The sequence below is a fragment of the Schistocerca serialis genome, chromosome 5, assembly GCF_023864345.2.
Source record: "Schistocerca serialis cubense isolate TAMUIC-IGC-003099 chromosome 5, iqSchSeri2.2, whole genome shotgun sequence".
Lineage (NCBI taxonomy): Eukaryota > Metazoa > Arthropoda > Insecta > Orthoptera > Acrididae > Schistocerca > Schistocerca serialis.
The window spans coordinates 465,742,438-465,762,798 of NC_064642.1; the positions used below are offsets into that span (position 1 = coordinate 465,742,438).

The 20,361-nt window shown below is 36.7% G+C and overlaps 1 protein-coding gene across 1 annotated transcript in view; it reads left to right on the forward strand.

The window, feature by feature from the left end:
• Window positions 1-19,590, forward strand: part of LOC126481997 (proton-coupled amino acid transporter-like protein pathetic) — a 64,149-nt gene extending 44,559 nt beyond the window's left edge. Inside the window, exons 4-12 of the mRNA XM_050105962.1 lie at window positions 5,025-5,110; window positions 6,276-6,410; window positions 7,138-7,288; window positions 7,637-7,758; window positions 8,039-8,123; window positions 10,954-11,235; window positions 12,395-12,573; window positions 12,978-13,144; window positions 16,614-19,590. Coding sequence (XP_049961919.1) covers window positions 5,025-5,110; window positions 6,276-6,410; window positions 7,138-7,288; window positions 7,637-7,758; window positions 8,039-8,123; window positions 10,954-11,235; window positions 12,395-12,573; window positions 12,978-13,144; window positions 16,614-16,855 — 1,449 coding nt within the window. The 3' untranslated portion in view covers window positions 16,856-19,590. The remainder of the gene's footprint in view (window positions 1-5,024; window positions 5,111-6,275; window positions 6,411-7,137; window positions 7,289-7,636; window positions 7,759-8,038; window positions 8,124-10,953; window positions 11,236-12,394; window positions 12,574-12,977; window positions 13,145-16,613) is intronic.
• Window positions 19,591-20,361: the final 771 nt, after the last annotated feature.

Sequence of the window (20,361 nt, forward strand, 5' to 3'; positions counted from 1 at the left end):
CAAAATTCAGAATGCCGCTGCAGACTTGTTTACGTCTTGTTCAGGCAACGTAGCAGGTGTGGGTTGGCAAACAATGCAGGGTCAGGTTTGACGACCGAACGTGACGCCATAATGGTTCTTAGTTAACCGAGCACTAAGCGCTCCTAGGAATTACGCTAATGTTTTAATGCAAGAAGTTTTTAAAAAACTGGCACGGTCTTTCTGTCTCCCTTTGCACGAGGGGCTGGCGAAAAAGGCTCCCGCTAACAATGCAGCCACAGAGGAAGCGCAAAAACTGATTTTTTATTTTTTTTAAAGAGTGCTTTAAGAATTAAGTTACGGTTGAGAGACGCTGATCCAAAACTGAAATGGCTTTGAGGATATTTACGACAATGCCAGTAACAGCATCATCCTGTGGATGCAGTAAGTATTCGTTGAAGCAGACTGTCAGATTTAGCTACATTGTCGATTGAATACGAGTATGCGACACAACTCCTAAGCTCAAGTCAGTGACTTGAGCGGTGAGTTTGCTTCGCTTGAAGCAAGGAAACGCAAAATAAAATTATAAACACACACACACACACACACACACACACACACACACATACATAGTTCCTGGAAAGTGATATTTTCTCAACAGCTAATTTCAGCACCGCTCTTTTATAACTAAACAATATTGATAATTTATGAGGAGCAAATAAAATTTGTTCTTTATTATACGTCTTACTAAAACGGATGTACATTAGCAGCCATAAACAGTAAGATTTTTTTGAGGAAGTTTATACAATTTGTTATTTCTTTACTGCAAAGAAACATGTAATTTGGTGTGTGCAATATTTTTATCTACATACTTAATTTAAGTAATGTTTTTCAGTAATGCTTCATTTCTAATTAACCTGCTTACAAAATTACCAAATTTGCAAAATCTGAGCAGAATATTGTTCCCGCGCCTAAGTTACGGTCTATGTACAATGTGTTGCGCTGAAGCTCGAAACATTTGTCCGTACCGTCTCGAATACAAGGATGAAATATTTTGGATAGGTAAAATAATTCTTTTCATCATCTGAACTATCGCTGACGAACTTTTTGACAATTTGCTAGAGGAGACTGAAAAGAACACAAGTCGCTCGTCGTGTCATGGCGGCTAGACAGGGCAGATTTCGCAACAGGCAGTGGGAGACCCGAAAACCGTTATTGTTAGAACACGCTTCGTCTAATGGAGAAACGTAACGCCGTTCTTGCCAAGACATCAGCGCAAGTCCCAAACTTGGCTACACTTCACGCAAAGTTAGGAAATCACCAGCGTGACGGAATGGCGCATCTGGACATGTTCTGGAATCAGTGCCACGTCACATTTACCACACAGTTTGAGCTAACTCGCAATTCATTTAACAGCCTAGTACTGATGACACATTGGTGGAATGAGGACCCAACCCAAGCGGCAGCTTGGGGTACCAAGTACAGGGCTATTACAAATGATTGAAGCGATTTCATAAATTCACTGTAGCTCCATTCATTGACATATGGTCACGACACACTACAGATACATAGAAAAACTCATAAAGTTTTGTTCGGCTGAAGCCGCACTTCAGGTTTCTGCCGCCAGAGCGCTCGAGAGCGCAGTGAGACAAAATGGCGACACGAGCCGAGAAAGCGTATGTCGTGCTTGAAATGCACTCACATCAGTCAGTCGTAACAGTGCAACGACACTTCAGGACGAAGTTCAACAAAGATCCACCAACTGCTAACTCCATTTGGCGATTGTATGCGCAGTTTAAAGCTTCTGGATGCCTCTGTAAGGGGAAATCAACAGGTTGGCCTGCAGTGAGCGAAGAAACGGTTGAACGCGTGAGGGCAAGTTTCATGCATAGTGATGTGAAAGATTCAGTGTTTAAACCTCCTCTACCAAGAAACGTGCCAGAACTGTGAGCTCGCATCAACAATGCTTTCGAACTCATTGATGGGGACATGCTGCACCGAGTGTGGGAGGCACTTGATTATCGGCTTGATGTCTGCCAAATCACTAAAGGGGCACATATCGAACATTTGTGAATGCCTAAAAAAACTTTTAGAGTTTTTGTATGTGTGTGCAAAGCATTGTGAAAATATCTCAAATAATAAAGTTATTGTAGAGCTGTGAAATCGCTTCAATCATTTGTAATAACCCTGTAGATAAGAGGCGTTCAAGTCCAAGATTTGTACACAGGCAATATCATAATTAGCAGGAAAGCTCAGAAGAAGTGACAGCGGATGCAAATGTAATTGCTAACACGAACGTCGATCTCATACAGAGTTGGAAAAAAATTAATTAGTCCCACGAGAATGAAGAAGTATTTTACCTACGAGTCTAACAATGAGCCTGTTGATGAACAGGAAGCAGAAAGTTCCTTCACGATAATTTTTTCTGCATTGTCGTCCATGAAATGGATTTTAGGTTATTTACACTTATAGTAAGAGCTTCTGCTTTCTGTACGTTATTTATGATCTGCAGACGAGGGATGGTGGAAAACTAGAAGTCGTATTTACAGCTCTTGAGACTGCATTAAATGATGGTGATGAATGTGGCACCAGTGGGAAGGAACTGAAAGATGATGTTTTGATCTTTGTGCCCAATATTCCTGCTGGAAGTGCTCCACATGCCTCGTCAGACCTACCTTATTTTCCATAAAGCAATTTGACATTTTTCTCACGACTTTTTTAACCTTACAAAACCTCTTGACTTATCCTTTATCTGTAGCCAGTAGTGAGAGGAGATTTTTAAAACTCTAGTTGACAAAGACATGCCTTAGGTCAAGAACGTTTATATATGATGGTGTAGAATGTCAACCGTAGCCATTGAAAATGGTACTTAGAAGTCAATAGATTCATATTCTGTTTTGAGAGATTTTGTCAAGTTAAAGGCTAGCAAAAAATTCAGTATAGTGTGACTGTCACGATGAGCACCGCCTCGGTGCCAGGGAGTGCACGTGATGACCACATACTGTGGAGCAGTGAGCCATTCACACAGGCAGAACGCTTCTTGGAATAAAGTGAGCTGGTTAACACTACATGGGTGGCCGACTTCAACAGTTGCTGGCAGAGAGGTATGACTTTGCCTCTGCTATCTCTTGGAAACTTGGCAGGGTCTGACTGCACGGCATGTCAACAGGGCTCCTGAGGCAACTGTTAGCAACTGAGGAAGAACTTGAGAAGACTACATTTTCCTTCTAGTCAGGTGCTGAAGGAAACTTCCATGCTTGTAACTGTACAAATCCAAATTCAGCCTTTGAAGATCCAGATTATTGGTGCTAGATACTGTATCTCAAGTCCTTGGTGGCTAAGTACTGTTGGTGGCTGGTGTGCCTACGTCACTAAATTCCAAACTTCCATTATTTTTGTGTAAATTGGCAGTTGAATCTAATCACTGAATGATATGTCACTTGTGCTGAAAAACGTTCTTGATTCATTTCTGTCAAGATCTCCACAAAAACACAATTTAACTTGAATTTATTACATATGATAGTGGTAACTAGATCCTTGAAAGGTATTGTCAATACTAAAATACTGCATAAGCTATGACTGAGCGGTAATTTAGGTGTTAGTAAAAATTTATGATGGTGCAATCAGAACCTTCATAGCATATACACTATTATGCAAGTTACAGGAAAGATAGGCATTTATAATACATGAATTAGCACCATGTGGTCTGGCAGAAGCGTATAATTGCTATTTTACTTTTCATTTAAAGGAATAATTAGTGTCCACCCCAGAAGCAACATGTCTGACAATCATGAAGAGGACCTAGTTTTGAATTTTGGTTTTACAAGGGATTTTTTTTAATAGAAGGGCTGGAATGGACTGAATGCAATTATGAGGGTGAGAATCCACTTAAATAGGAAATAATAATATCTCTAAAGGTCAGAATGCTGACAATAGACTAGTATACTGATCCCATACTTCTCCATACTGCATCCATTGAAGTTGTTGGCAGACAGTGATGGTGGTGAGTCTCTATTGTGTGGCCTTCAGGATTCAATGATGGAGTCAGTCAGTTAGTACACTGCCAGAAGTTTGTTGCAGCCACATAGTTTTGCCTAGTTATGTAATGGAAACAGGCTGGAGGAAATCTGAGTGGAGTCATAGTCAAAGTTAGTCCCATACTGATCAGCAAGCATTGAAGACACTGTGGGAATCTCAATTCATTGTCCTGATGAAGCTCCTTCTTGAGATGGTTTATCATTACATTCCTCAGATCTTACATGATATCAAGTGCACATCTGTGTGAAACTGATACTTTGAAGCATGCTTGTGCACTTTATTGATGTGTTTGTATTGTTACTGATGACCATAGTATGGAACAAAAGCATGGTGAAACTCACTACTAGCACATGTCCATCCCTCTCAAATAGTAAAAGGAGGGCTACCAACCACCCCTATACAAGGGATGGATCTTAATTTACAGTGCCACATGTCCTCATTCTATTAGACACTGTGGAAAGGTTTGATTTTCAACACGGGACATTGTTGCAAAATGTGATGATCAGGCACTACCACTTTTCCCTTGCAGTCCAAATTCTGCAATAGGAAATTTCTTTCACCTCCTGGAATGGGTTGAACTATCTCCAACTGAGTGCCACCAAGTTATCATCGGTTGACAACTTCAGCTAAAGAGGCATCATATTTCAAGAGTAGTTCTTCTGCACCATGAGGCTATTTGTCAAATTTTGGACTGTTTATGAGATGCAGATGTGAATGAAGGCAACAAACAGAGAATGGCCACTCACCTAATAAGAGGATGAGTTAAAAGGGGTTTCATCAGAGATTCACCGGAAACGTGTCTCCTGATCAGTGTACTAGGACTTATCATCAGTCGAGCACTAGCAGTACATTCACTGTTTCCTCCAAAAGCAAATATGTGGCCATTGTCTGAGACGTCTGGCAATAAGGTATCAATTAAGTAAGTTACCTGAGACACACAATGCAGTAGGGGGCATTAACTGCTATCAACATAATTTTTGTCAATACATGCAGCACTATCTAATCATATCCAATTTCTCTCTTTACAGGCAGGCAACCTGCGACCTATAATCACTGAATATGATTCCAAGAAGAGAGGCTGTCGAACAGAACTTGCAGACCTTGTTCTTAACAAGTAAGTAATGTGCTCAAATGAAGTAAGCTTAAAGAAACAGTCTTCATGTTTCAGAGTATAAAAAATGTAGTATGTTTGATCAAATGCAAAGATGTAAGTCAATATTACCAGAGGATCTGGTAAAATACAGACAGTGTAAATACATCTCAAACTAACTGGTAGTGGTTGATCTATTAGTTTGGCTGACTCATAGAGAATTTAAAACAAATTTACTAAAGCATTAAAGTCAAATAGAGTCACCTGAAGAGGGAGATGCTAGATACAGCATTGATAAGCTAGAATTTAAAAAAGCAATCAGTGATATTTCAGTCACTCTAACTGAAACACACACTATAACAAAATGAAAATAAGGACACTAGTTACATACAGGTAACACATGGCAGGAGAACTGAAAACAAAATTAATTATGTTACTGACAAAATATAACATATGTACTGAATTCCACTTTGTGTCATACATGTGTCTGACCATACATGTAATTTACACATCTATCTTTATAAGCAATCAGTGTCTGCAACAACATGTTCTGAACTTGTTTTCATCAAGAACTCACACTCTATAAAGTGCCTGATTTTTTTTTCTCTCCTTTTAATAAATGTGTCTGATGTAATTCATCAAACTTCAACTAACTTGATGTGGCAGAAGTTCATGTGTTATCTGTTTCTAACTTCATTAACATCTTGGAAACTGGCTAAAAATAGATATCCATTACCCAAAGCATTAGAAATGAATTCTCATCAGAAAAATTTAATTCAGATAGTTGAGAATCCTAATTACATTTATGATTACAAGCTTCACATATTTAATGTAGGAATTGGTTGGTATCACAATCTCTCAAAGTGTGATCTGTGTTTCCACTGGCACCAACCATACAAGATCCATCCTAGCTATTGTCCACTAACACTACTTTACATATTATTTGTTACAGCAATGTCACACAACTTGCTTGTACAATTTTAACTGTTTGTCCTTCGGTAATCCAGATAACACTCTCATAACTGGGTGTCTCAATCCAAGATTGCAATTCACTGTATGGCTTACATTATACAAACAAGTGTCATCAGAGACATGGTTGTATTTATTTATTACAATCAGGAAATACTTAATTCATGTTATCTGTTTTAAAGTCCCCTTGAGTGTGCTAACTATCCACTTTTTTTCACAGATATAAATGTGATAAAAATGATGTTCCCATCACTGTTGCTGCTGGATCAACTACTCCACTTGTTGAAAAGCCTGCCAATGATGAGGGGCTCGGTTATAACCCCTTTGAACATCGTGACCATCCACATCCCACCACGTAAGTGTTGTTGTGCAGTTTTCTTTATTTCTTGCCAGACTGATAATATTATCAAAACTGACATTATGTGTGTAATGAAGATTCTTCTAAGGCTTCTTATGAATAGTGATTATCATGAGCTCTCCGCTTCATTATCCACTGCATGTGCATATTTTATCTCATGATATCTCTAGCAAGCATTGTTTAACTGTTTCTATTATTTTAGTTATGGACTCTGCTGACATGTCTTATAGGATTGACATAATTTTTTTTTTTTTTTTTTTTTTTTGCAGTAGACCTGCATCTATAAATTTTGAAATAATATTAACACGAGAGAAATGTACATAGACCTCAGACTTTCATTTAATAGTCATTTCCCTTACCCTCAGCCCTCTTTATGAGATTAAACTGAAAGAGTATGTCACTGCAGAAATATGTACATAATAATTTTGTTTCTCTCAGTCAGTTCTGACATAATTATTGACTGCAGCAACAAGACATAATTCACATACTTATGATATGCTTTAAAAGTCAAAGTCAAATGCATATCTGAGTACTCTGAGGAAACTATTTATAACAAGAGTTCACATTTTATTGTAGTTTTGTTCCATGTTTTTCACATCTACTGGCTTAGTAGGTCTCCACAAGTTAGGAACATAATTTACATTCAATTTTATTAACTGTTAATATTTTTCACTTATTTCTGTTGTAGACCACTGATAGATTCTGTGATTTTTAACTTTTTCAGTGACTGTGAGACACTAATACATTTGCTAAAGGGAAGTCTTGGATCAGGAATCTTGGCAATGCCTCTGGCATTCTACAATTCTGGTCTCCTGTTTGGCCTTGTTGCAATTTTCATTGTTGGTTTTGTCTGCACATACTGTGTACACATACTGGTGAGTATTTCATGTGATTACTTGCACAAGTATTCATTTATACATAAACAATCAATAATGATTTTTCTAATATTAAGAATGTAAATTAGATATATACATTTGTAGCATATTTTGATGACAAACTCAGTCTGAATGACATAAGTAGAACTAGTTATATCTCCCTAAGAGAAGAATTACTTTGATAAACATGTTGTTATAAGGCAAAAAGCAATTTCCTGTCTTTATTACCTTCAGTTTACATAAATTTCTGAACAGGCTATGAAATGGTTGAGCAGTTCATTAGAACTGAGTGGATACTTCTGTACACTCTATTTTCTGCAGCGAGCATAACAAAGACCTCTTTTTCAGGTGAAATGCGCACATATCCTATGTCGTAGATCCAAAGTTCCTACGCTTGGCTTTTCTGAAGTAGCTGAAGCAGCATTTTTGACAGGACCACCAGTTTTGCAGAAGTTTTCGGGAATTGCAGCGTGAGTGCACATATTTATCATAAAAAATTAAATAACTTTTTTGTCAGAAAAATGCAATATTAAAAAAATACTATATTGAAATTTGGATACTGAAATACGTAAAACAGACATGCTACATTCACAAATTTTGTCAAAGTGTTGTTCTGTATTTTCACATTTTAATTACACAGCTATTGACAACCAAATTAAAAAGATTATTTGCATTGAAGTATAGTTTACAACAATACTGTAACACAAGGTATCTATTTCCTGAAAATGTATGAAATTGTTTCTCTTTCAGGGGCTGCATAAACACATTCCTGGTGATTGATTTAATAGGATGCTGCTGTGTCTACATTGTTTTTGTTGCAAAAAATATTAAACAGGTAAGAAATTAGTTAAATTTAACAAATTTTATATAACAGGCTGGCATTGTGTAACTGTTATGTGTGTCTGTTGACCACGTTACTTACGTGTAAAATCTGAGGCCTAAAAATTTCTTAAGTGATCTCAGTGCTAGACATGGCCAATTTATCTCTGTTAAACAGTAAAGCAAGTGCTTCCATCTTCTCCTGGCTATCTGTATTTCCATTTTCATGTTTTATACAGTCATGCTTTTTTCTCCATCCCCACCCCTCATTCTGGATGTTCCTTTTTATCTCCCTCCCCCACCTCTTTCCCAACATTCATTGCTACCAGTATCCAGAGTTTTCAGTTTACATCTACCTCCTTATAATTTGTCTTTGTTGTTTCACTTTCCATGAAATTATATAAAATCTATTTTTACTATTTATGGTAGCTACTACTGTTACCACTATTTATGTTATACACTTAAAAGTGTTACATGAAAAATCTTAACGCTTTTTTTAATAAAACAAATGTTATTAAAATTCTAGATCATGTTTACATACTTATTTCTTAATATAGTCGTGCTTGTAATAAATATGTTTCTCCCAATGAGAGACCTGTTCATTGATACCTTTCTTGTGGAATATTTAACTTCATTGACAGAGGTACAGCCTTACTCTGGCTTGCACCTCTTCATCAGGTCAGAGTGAAGTCCTAAAGGTGCCACTTCTTTAAGTTTTGGAAACAGACAAAAATCGGATGAGGCCAAGTCTGGACTGTATGGAGGACAATTGATGAGAGTGAACCTGAGCCATCGGACTGTTATGGACGTCACAGTGCTTGTGTGTGGCCTGGCATTGTCATGCTGTGCTCCATGTATGAATGAACTACATGAATTCAAAACTCGATTACAACATGCTGTTTTTCTTGCACTGACATGGTTACATTACACACCACCTTGTTACACGCTACCATTCAGAGCTCTCTAGTGACAGAGGACTGCAGAAAAAATATATATAAGGAGAATGTTAATAATGTTTGTTTTATTTAAAAAGCTTTAAGATTTTTCACATAAAAGTTTGGAAGTATTACTCTTCAACACACCTTCATAATTATTTCTAAGTGGTGCAAGACTTGTTATAACATGTGCTGTAATTAACTTAATGTAAACTATGTAAAGTACATGGCTGGATGAAAGGATAAATAAATTAATATATGAATAAAAATAAATAGATATATGTTTTGGGTGAGGTGTACAGAATAAATGGAACTGATGCAGTATCATTTGATTGTTAATAGCTGAACAGTGACTAAGCAAATCTGCAACAGTTCCATGAAGGGCAGAAATAATTAAATATGCATTGTTGACCTTTTTTTAAACAGATGATATGTAGAAGGCATAATGATAAACATGGTAATTTTGTTGCCTCTACAGAATTCCGTATGATTCTTGCTTGCGTGCACTCAATTATTCCAGTTTCAAAGTGAAAATACGGAAACGTTGTGATATGAGGAAACATTTTGTTTACCTTTTTGTGTAATTCATTGTGACTTATATCACCTATAGTAATTTAATGTGTACACTTGATCTACATCTTCAGGCTAATCCTGACATATTTAAAAGATAACTCTGAATCAAAAATTTATTAGGCTTCCTACTAACATGTTGTCCAAGACCATTTATTTAGTTTGGTTGGTAATTTACCACTACAGTTTTCATGAATTGAGATCAGATTAATATCTTTAGAATGCAATAAATAAATCCTCTCAAGCCACAAAATACATTTTTTAAATGTGTTTCACAGGTGATGTCATTCAGGTTAGGTAAAATGCAGTTTCACATCAATCACTGAATCCAACAATTTATTGCTTGTTATGTAGCAAAAATGCTTGTTATGCTGATATTCTATTTGGATGATGTCATTGGTGTGACTGAATACTAGTTATATACATAAACTTTGCTGTAAAGTTCTTGTTGGGTGTAAATACCTTAGCCGGCCGTGGTGGCCGTGCGGTTCTAGGCGCTCCAGTCTGGAGGCGCGCTGTTGCTATGGTCGCAGGTTTGAATCCTGCCTTGGGCATGGGTGTATGTGATGTCCTTAGGTTGGTTAGGTTTAAGTAGTTCTAAGTTCTAGGGGACTGATGACCACAGCAGTTGAGTCCCATAGTGCTCAGAGCCATTTGAACCATTTTTGTAAATACCTTAGGATTAGATAACACCACTCACCAAAAAGCAGGAGCATTTAGTTCTTGATAGGCAAACACAAAAGAAGGAAAACTTGCTAGCTCTCAGTGTCATCCTTTAATGAGTAAAATACACATACACACTCACTCACACACACAAATATCCATTCCCAAGCCCCTCCATGGTGCCGGGCATAGGGCATGTATCCATGTTTGTGAGTGTGTGTGTTTGTGTATTTTACTCTAGGCCATTAAAAGGTAATTCTGAAAGCTAGCAAGTTTTCCTTCTTTTGTGTATGCCGATCAACAATTCAATGCTTCTGCTTTTTGGTGAGTGGTCTCCTTTAATACTAAAGTAGTTATATATGTAGCTGTTGTTATCTGAAAAAAACTGAAGACACAGAGGGTATTCACAAAAATAATGAACTGTTTGAACTGTTTATTCTTGCCGGCCGTGGTGGTCGAGCAGTTCTAGGCGCTTCAGTCTGGAACCGCACGACCGCTACAGTCGCAGGTTCGAATCCTGCCTCGGGTATTGATGTGTGTGATGTCCTTAGGTTAGTTAGGTTTAAGCAGTTCTAAGTTCTAGGGGACTGATGACCTCAGCTGTTAAGTCCCATAGTGCTCAGAGCCATTTTTTTTAAATTTATTTGTTGGTTGCAACTGCTTCTCTTTCTGTCATAGGTTGTTGATTTCTACTCAGAGACTGAGTGGCCTATTCAGTACTACATGCTGATAATGGCTCCTGTACTGATCCTAATCAACTGGGTTCGAAATCTGAAATACCTCTCTCCTTTCTCAATGCTGGCAAACATACTGATCAGTATTGGATTAGGAATTACCTTCTACTACATCTTCAGTGATCTGCCTTCCATCACCAACAGTGGCCTTCCTAATTTTTCATCATGGGGACAACTACCGTTGTTTTTTGGAACTGCCATTTTTGCCTTGGAAGGAATAGGAGTGGTATGTGGAAACAATCAACAATTTATGTGTGGTTTTAATGTTAAATAAATGTTAACTCTTATGTCAACTAATGAAAAATACTAACAGTTAAAAATGGAAATCTTCTGCATTAACCTCTTTTGAAGGATACATTCAGTTTGATTTAATTATAGAGCAGAATTCAAATTAATGAGACATTTTAGCATTTTAAGCTCAATCAGGATATACATTATTAGCACTGCTGTTTTTTATGATTCTGACAACTGAGTCATTGACTTTCACAGTAGCTTGGTTTTTGCACACCAGGCTTAGTGTTAATGTTTTAATGTTTGACTCACTCACCTTTATTCTGAATGATTCTCTAAAGTACTCAACTAATATCTGATTTCGGACATTCATACACATGTATAGAAAATATTTTCTATCACTGTAGTAGTTGCAATATTTTTTTGCTTATCTGTAATACTCAGTAAAGTAATGAGACAGCATTGATGGATGATCCATGAACCTATTCATATTACACGAACAGCTTCTGGTATTTTATATGACTTGTATATAAACCTCAGTGGACTAGTTTCTTAATGACTGTCGCAGTCTCTTCTCATAGTTCAAAGTACTTGTACTTTTATTCATTATATATATATATATATATGCAGCCGTCTATATGGGACAAATGATGTACCATACTTTTCTCTGTCACACATCTATCTCTACCCCTGTCCCCATGCCTCAGTTTTTTTGAGTCCACACTTACACTCATTTCCCTGCAGTTTCTATCTTCCTCTGTTCTACCTCCCTGTCTAAGTCACAATCCATGAAACCACTTCATCATGTGCCACACAACACTTCTGGTACCTGGACCAAAGGAAACTCACTACTTCCACATCCCTATCATGTTCTTTCATTACCTCTCCCTGCCAACATGCAGCACCTGCACTTCCACTGCTCCCTGCCTACTTTCCCTTCCTTCCACTTGACCTGACACAACTCAACACCACAGTTAATCAGCAGAGGTGGGACAATGTAGCCACATTTGTGTATGTCCACTGTATTAGTTATCTTTGAAGGAGGAAATTGTCAAAAAGCTTAGCAACATTGTCCATAATATTTGTACTATATTACTAATTATCTTAAGATCAATTCTTAATTTTGTTTATTTAATTTGAATATCTTTTTGCAGGTAATGCCACTCGAAAACAGTATGAAGACACCGACACATTTTATTGGCTGCCCAGGTGTGCTCAATATTGGTATGGCAGTTGTAGTGTCCCTTTACACAGCTGTCGGCTTCTTTGGCTACCTTAAATATGGTGACAAGACTGAAGGCAGCATAACACTGAACTTGCCAACAGAAGAAGTGTGAGTATTAATTCAGAGTCAGTATGGTCTTATATTATTGTTCTACATTATTTTTAATACCATCTAATGTCACAATGTCTATCATTTGTCCAAAGTGCTTAAATATTATCTAACGCTAACTTTCTTAGCTTTAAAACAATATTAAATTTACAGCACTTCCTCAGGACACTTGCCAGCAACATATAGTGTAAACAATTATTACATATACAGCTGACGAATCACCTTAAAATTCAAATAGTAGACAGATATTAGTGATCTGAGTACAAATATAAATTTGTACTGAATACAAACACAAATCATTTTTGGATGTCACTGTATCACATTTTACAACAAGATACAATGAAGTGACAAAATGCCAATGGAACCAACTATGGAGGTCCATCTTTAGTGCGGGTTTGTTACAGACTGGCCCAGTCAGTTAAGGTCATGATAGCGGTGGCAATTTTCTTCACATACGCACTGCAGTTCTACGTGCCCTTCGAGATCATCTGGAAGGCGACAAAACATCGTTTTGGTTCCCGCAAAACCATTGCTGAGTACATACTGAGAACGATCCTCGTTATCTGCACAGGTACATTTGTTACAGATTTAAATGGTTATGCAATATTAATTGCAAACATAATTAATGACAATGAAACATACTAATTTACATAAAATGTAACACAAGTTTATATTCACAAGCATGTGGAATTTTACTGAGTAGCTCATTCTAACATTAAAAGTCTCCATTGCCAAATATTTACTCTATTCCTTTTTTCTAGTAATGTCATGTTCTGCCTTTTAGTTTCTGATCTGCTTGTGTCTCAAATTTTTCTGACCTGCCCTTTTTCCTCTTGATATTACCACTTTTATGTATGTTTGGTCACTCAAAGGCGAAATATTACCGTTGAACTCACCACCATTGATTAAATGATTGAAGATGGATCACAGGCTTGACCCTATGGCTGCTGCAGATGAGATTGCTACATGCCAAGCTGAGAGCTGTGGTGTTAGCCCCTGATCACATCTACCCACACAAAATCCCGTGTTACCCATACAGCCTGCTTTGCACTGTGCTGAATATGTTTGTATGTCTCCTCCTGTTACTCTAGGATTTGCCACCACCAAGATGGACGTAATTGAAGGTGTAAAAATTAGCTCCACCCCCATTAATAAGGGACATTTCCAAGGTCGGGTCACTGTCTGCCTCAGTGGCATGGATAGCTCTACCATAGTTGCAGTCACGGAGAGAGAGGAAGGGGGTGGGGATGGGGTGGGGATGGGGTGGGAGGAATAATCAATCTGTGGAGAGGCCAGTCAAACATATAGTTCCTGAAGAGGGCCAGCACGCTTTTCAGTAGTTGCAGAGGCAACGGGCTGGATGATTGCCTGATCTGGGCTTGTAATATTAAGCAACATGGCCTTGTTATGCTGGTACTGCAAACAGGAGAAAGCTAGGAAAAACAACAGCCATTATATTTCCTGAAGGCATGCAACTCTACTGTATGGTTGAGTCTGGGAAAATATTACTTCATTCAGATCTCTATCTGGGAACTACTGAGGAAGATATCATCACTAGGTAAAACAAAAGTGGCTTTCTATGGGTTTCAGTGTGCAGCATTAGATCCCTTAATTGGATAGGATGAAGTTTGATATAGTTGGAATTAGTGAAGTGTGGTGGCAGAAGAACATGACTTCTGGTCAAATGAGTTATAAAAACAAAATAAAAAATAGTGCTAATGTAAAAGTAGGTCTAATAATGAATAACAAGATAATAAAGCAAATAAGCATCTATGAACAGCTTAATGAATGCATTATCATAGTCAACATAGACATGAAGGCAACACCCACAAGAATAATACAAGTTTATATGTCAATCAGCTCCATTCATGATAAAGAAATTAAAGAATGTATGATGGGACAAATTATTCAAATAGTTAAAGGAGGCAAAAATTTAATTGTGATGGGGGATTGGATTTAAGCAGTGTAAAAAAGAAGAGAAGGAAAAATAGTGAGGAATATGGACTAGGGGAAAGAAATGATAGGGGAAGTCACCTGATGGAATTTTGTGCAGAACATAGTTTATCACTACTAATCCTTGGTTTAAACTCATGAAAGAAGATTGTACATGTGGACTAGAGCAGGAGACTGATTACATAACAGCAAGGCAACTTCAAAACTGGATTTAAAGCTGCAAAACATTTTTAGACACTGATGTGGGTTCTGACCATAATTTGTTGGTTACAAACTGCAGATTAAATCTGATGACATTTCAGAAAGGTAGGAAATTGAGGAAATGGGCCTGAACAGCTTTAAAGAAACAGAGGCAGTTTAGAGTTTGAGAAAGAGAATTAGACAATAATTGACTGAAATAAATAGAAGATAATTGGTTTATTTTTAAAAATGAAATAGTGAAAGCAGTATGGGATCAAACAGGGAAAGCCCAGTAGAGCTCTATTAATAACCCATGAGATAAGGTATCTAACTGACAAAAGCAGAAAATATAGATATCTAGTAAATGAGATTGACAGGAAGTGCAAAATGGCAAAGTAGAGATGGCAAGATGAGAAATGTAAGACTGTAGAAGAATGCATAACTTGAGGAAAGACAGAGGTCACCTATAGAAATATTAAAGAAACTTTGGACAAAAGCAAAGCAGCTCTATGAATATCAAGAGTTCTGATAGGAAATCAGTACCCATGTGAAAGTTACTACCACTTTCAGCTTTTCATATTTGGAAGGACTATCAATTACATCTCTTGTTGGAACTATAATTCTACATCTGCTGCTTAGGACCATGGCTTTCAGGATACGAGGAGCAGTTATCACTCACATCAACAGCAAATAATTCATATTCAGTGCTGCTCTTCCTGAGTATCTCCATGAACTCTTCCTCAGTGCAACCACAATGCCCTGTCATTTTGTTTGTAGAAACGATGATGGGAAAAATATTGTGATGCCAATCCTGATTAACAGTAAGACGTAAAGCAAAGCTGAATGCAGCAAAAGAGGGTCACAACAAACAAAAGAATCCCAACACAATTTAATGGCAGTAACTATAAAAAGCTACTAAGATATGGGGCAGAAATTCTGCTGTGTACTTAAACTCAGAAACAGTACTCAAGTTCCTGAGTGGTGACATGTCTGTATTGGTAAAGAGTGCTCAGCGGTCAGAGAGGAGGTTCAAGTTGATCAGTAATGCTGAAGGAAAATGCAGAGGTCACAATTAAGCTCTTCAGCAGCTTAGTGAGAACAGTGGGGTTTGATGAATTAATCTATCAACAGCAGTCAAAGTGTTAAATTAGATAAGCCTATGGTGGGAAATTAGCTGTGTCTTTTTGGAGGCTAAATTCTAACATCAACTTTAGGTAATTTATGAAAACTATAAGAAACAGATGGGTATTTTTATCTTGCTCTTTCCAAATGCAAGTCCATTGTTTTAAACATCTATGCATTTAACTTTCTCACAGCCACTAAGCTCTCACTTCCAAGCTTTGGAACATTTCCTCTGATAATGGGAATAATGTTTAAAAGTAACAAGACTATATATGTTGCTCCAAACACCTTTACTCAGTGTATTTATCATGTACTTTTTGTATTATAACTACAATGTAATTTTTCACATGCCAGTAATGCAATAACAGTTGTGTCACAAATAATTTCTGGTCTATGCAATAGAACTATATGAGTCATTTGACACAACACCATTCAAATTTTGAACTTAAAAGTTTCTATGCTAAGACATTATTTCATGGAATTAACTGTAAATTGAAAACAAGTCCTTTAGATACATAATAAATATGGAAATCTGGAGTTACAATTATTAATGGCACATTTCTGTTGGAATATATAGCAGAAAACAATCAGTCACTCACAAATCTTGCATTATTTTTACTGATTTTTACAAGCAATATAACTATTCTGCATCATTTCTATAAAATCACAAGTTGTTTCTGAATTTCCATCCATTGCTTGCAGAATACATAAAAACTCCTATGCCATAATGTTTACAATGTTTGCCATGTCAATTGTGTGTATAAAATGGAACACTTTCTTAACAGTGGGTGTAGCAGCTGCTGTGCCAAATCTAGGACCAATAATTTCATTGGTGGGTGCTGTGTGTTTATCAACCCTTGGCCTGATGTTCCCTGCCATCATTGAATTGGCCACCTACTGGGAATCTCCTGGACTGGGGAGTTATTACTGGCGTCTCTGGAAAAACGTGTTGATCATTCTGTTTGGAGTACTTGGGTTTGTCACTGGAACCTGGACAAGCATACAAGAAATTGTCGAAGAGATGTAAGGATGTGAGATATTAAGGGAGAATTACTGTGGGAACTGCCTCACACATCCTACATCCGTCCGCATGCAAAGGTTGTGGGAGGCTAATCTCAGTAGTCAGTAAACAGAGGCGGATTCAGAGCTTTGTCTACCTAGGTGCAGGCACCACAGGGTAGTTACAGAGTTGGTATGTGATTTATTAAAACCAACTGTGGCACTGGCATTCCCTGCCATAAGCCCTTTTGGGTGTGCCATTTCCAGTAATTTGGAAGAGATAGACTGTTAACATAGATATACATGCCTATTAGACTGCAGAGCTTGCCATATGGTGCTAATGTTTTAGTTAGTGTTATAACCATGTGGCAAGCGAAAAGGGAGCTTTATTAGTGATAATGAGTTAGCAAAGAGTGCCTACAGGAAGAACTAGCTGTTTGCTGTAATGTGTTGAACACGTTTAAGCAAATTTATCTAGTCATAGCCCACAAGCAAATTTAATTTATATAATGTAAAACTGCATTACATGCATTAGAAAACTGCAACATCCATTTCTTTTTGCATTGCAGTTAACGGGCTATGCAGTAATAGTAAGGGAACAGAGTAATCCAAAACCATTTTGGAGTTAAGTTAATGCAGCAACAGCTTTGTACCAAACATGACAAACTTTTAAAACCATTGTTTGTCATGCACTATAGTCTGTTCCAATGCAGTCTTTCACTGAGCCGCATTCTGTTAATGTTATTAATTGTTTCCGTAAATAAGATACGAGTTATTGTGTAAGGTGCTATCTCAATTGTTTTTTATTGTTATTTAACAAATGTGAATGTAATAATATGTAGATATAGCATGTAAAAGTTGTAAATTTTATTGGATTGAAGAGTAACCTATTTTACTCTTCTTAAATGCAGTATTTGTATACATAAATGGAAAGATAATTTTTAAGTGTTTTTGCACAGGTGGGTGGGTTGGAAATGCTGAATAGTGCCACACAACTAACACAGAGTTTGATATCAGCTTTCTCAGTGTGCTTTCTTAGAGAACTGGCATGATGTACAACTGCAGAGTGTGAAAGATTTCCAATATTGTTCCTGCTTTTGTTTCTATTCATGTATAATGTGTATGCTGCTATTGCAGTTCAGAGATTAATTTACTTTGATTTCATACAATGACATAAGAACAATTTATTCACATTTTACAAAGAAACTGACATAAGAAACATATGTCTCTAAAATTGAAATTAACTCATTTCACCTGTTACAACAACTTTGCAAAAATTGTCAAGAAATTTAAGAAAGGTCAAGCTCAGCAGTTAATAACGAAGCCAACTGTGATAAATTGTACAATCTAAGTGAGGAATATTATCTGATATTTTCGACAAACACTGTAATGTACAAAGCAGTTATATTTTAGTAGATATATTTTTGTAATGCTGATGCTTTAAACAAAGTTCCAAAATTTAATGATGGATATGAGAAACTATATTTAAACTGTTTCACAGCTTTATACATTTTTTTAAATTTCAATGATGCTCAACATACTATTTTCAAAAAAGCATTTGTGTATTGAATAAAATACTGTTTGAAATCAGAATCAGCAAAAGTGATAAAACTTTTCAGTGATGTTCGCTGGTTTCTGTGGATTATTATTGCTCACTAAAATTCTTAATTATACAAATCTCTGCTGTATAAAAGCAAAAGCAACTTCTGTTATGTAGCACTATTTTTCAATTTACTCTGAATACTGCTATCATGAGATTCAAGCAAATTATTGAATCGATTTACCAGTGGTTCTAGTAAAACAGAAGTGAAAATAAAACATTTTTCAAGTTAGATTTCCATGAAGCTTTTACATTTTTAATACTTTCAAGTTTTTGAACCATTACATGCATACTGCATGATAAAATCTTATGACACCAAGTTATGTTATGCTGTTGCATACAAAATAATAGTATTTTCTGCACAGGTAGTTTTTTACAATGAACAACACATTTCAGATATTTATTTTTAATACTTGCACCACATGGAAACCAGCTTCCTCCGTTTTAGTTGAAATAGGGTACCATATTAGCCAATAGATTTTCTCTGTACTTTTGAAACAAAGTTCCATTGTTTGATTGATACTGTTGTTAAGTTTTCATGTATGAGTGAAAGAGGCTGTTGCTTCTTTATGCCATATATATAGTGTAGATCTTTTTCTTGGTAGTCTAGTCCCATTCATTGTGTTATTTTGCATCCTGTGTGTATACTGAATGTTCCTGGCAAAGTATTTTGCTCAGAGCTCAGGAATGTTTTTTAGGTGTATTAAGTGGTACAGTGGCAGTCATGCCAAATGTTTGACATTGAAGGTTATTGATAGTTGCGGGGTGTAAATTATTGGAATGCTGTGTGATTGTAAGGTGGTGCTATGAGTGAAAGAAATATGAAAAACGTTTTAGTCTGCAAAAAATATCTGCAGCTTACCAAAAAGAATGTAATTTATTGTTAAAAGCTTCATAATATTGTGCCTATCAGCTGTACTTGTAACTTATTGAACAGATATTCAGTGGAGATTACATGACAGAATGTGCAACATTCAATTGATCATGTATTTGTGTTACACTTACTAGCAGTTCAGATCTGACTGAATATTTATCAGGGACAACATACTTTTTTCTTTTCTTCAAAACTTAAAATTGTCTTTGTGAGTTTTTAATTTCTCTATTCATTTTTTTAAAATCTGCAGATGTACTGATGTGACATAATACATATTATTTTACAAAAACTGTGAGTGTTTTATTTGTGGTATCATCTCTTTATTGTCCTTCCTATCTAAGACATGTAGTTAATATAATTGATCATAACATGAAATCAGAAAGATTCTGTGTGTGATGGGGGAGCAACAAAATTGGACCTGGAGTCGAAATCATAAAAGGTTTGGTTAATTGAATCACATGTTTTAAAACTGGTCTGACAATGTATGTACGTAACTCATTTACATTTAATTTCATGGTAAGTCTGGGTTACATGTTTTCTTTACAATGAGAAGTTCAAGGACTCTCTATTACTTTCAGTAATTGTGAAATATGAACCAATCGAGTCATCTGCAAAGTGACCTAACCAGTAATGTTAACTGGTTCAGGTAGTGAGATCAGTGGAAATAAATTAAATAATTTTTTTTATTTCAAAAGATTGCACAGGCATTGCACCATCAGTAGCTGTTACACCAAATGCAACTGATTAAATTGACTTGCTCTTACTCTCCTGTCCTCACAAACTTCACACAGTTCGCAGCTTCATCAAGTAGCCTCCTCCACAGTGTTCTGTCTTTGGCAACTACTTTCCTTGCTCCAAGTGTATGATGTTCCTTGGCCACCTGCTCTCCATCCTATTTTTGGTCTGCCTAAAGATGCCAGCATGGTAGCTCAGTGCATTCAGTCAGAGAGATGGTGGCCCTCTGTAATAAAAAAAACTGAATAAAGGAATCAACGATCAACTTGAACGGATGTCATGTGATGTCTGCTGAGACCAAATGCAATGAACAACACTGGGGGGG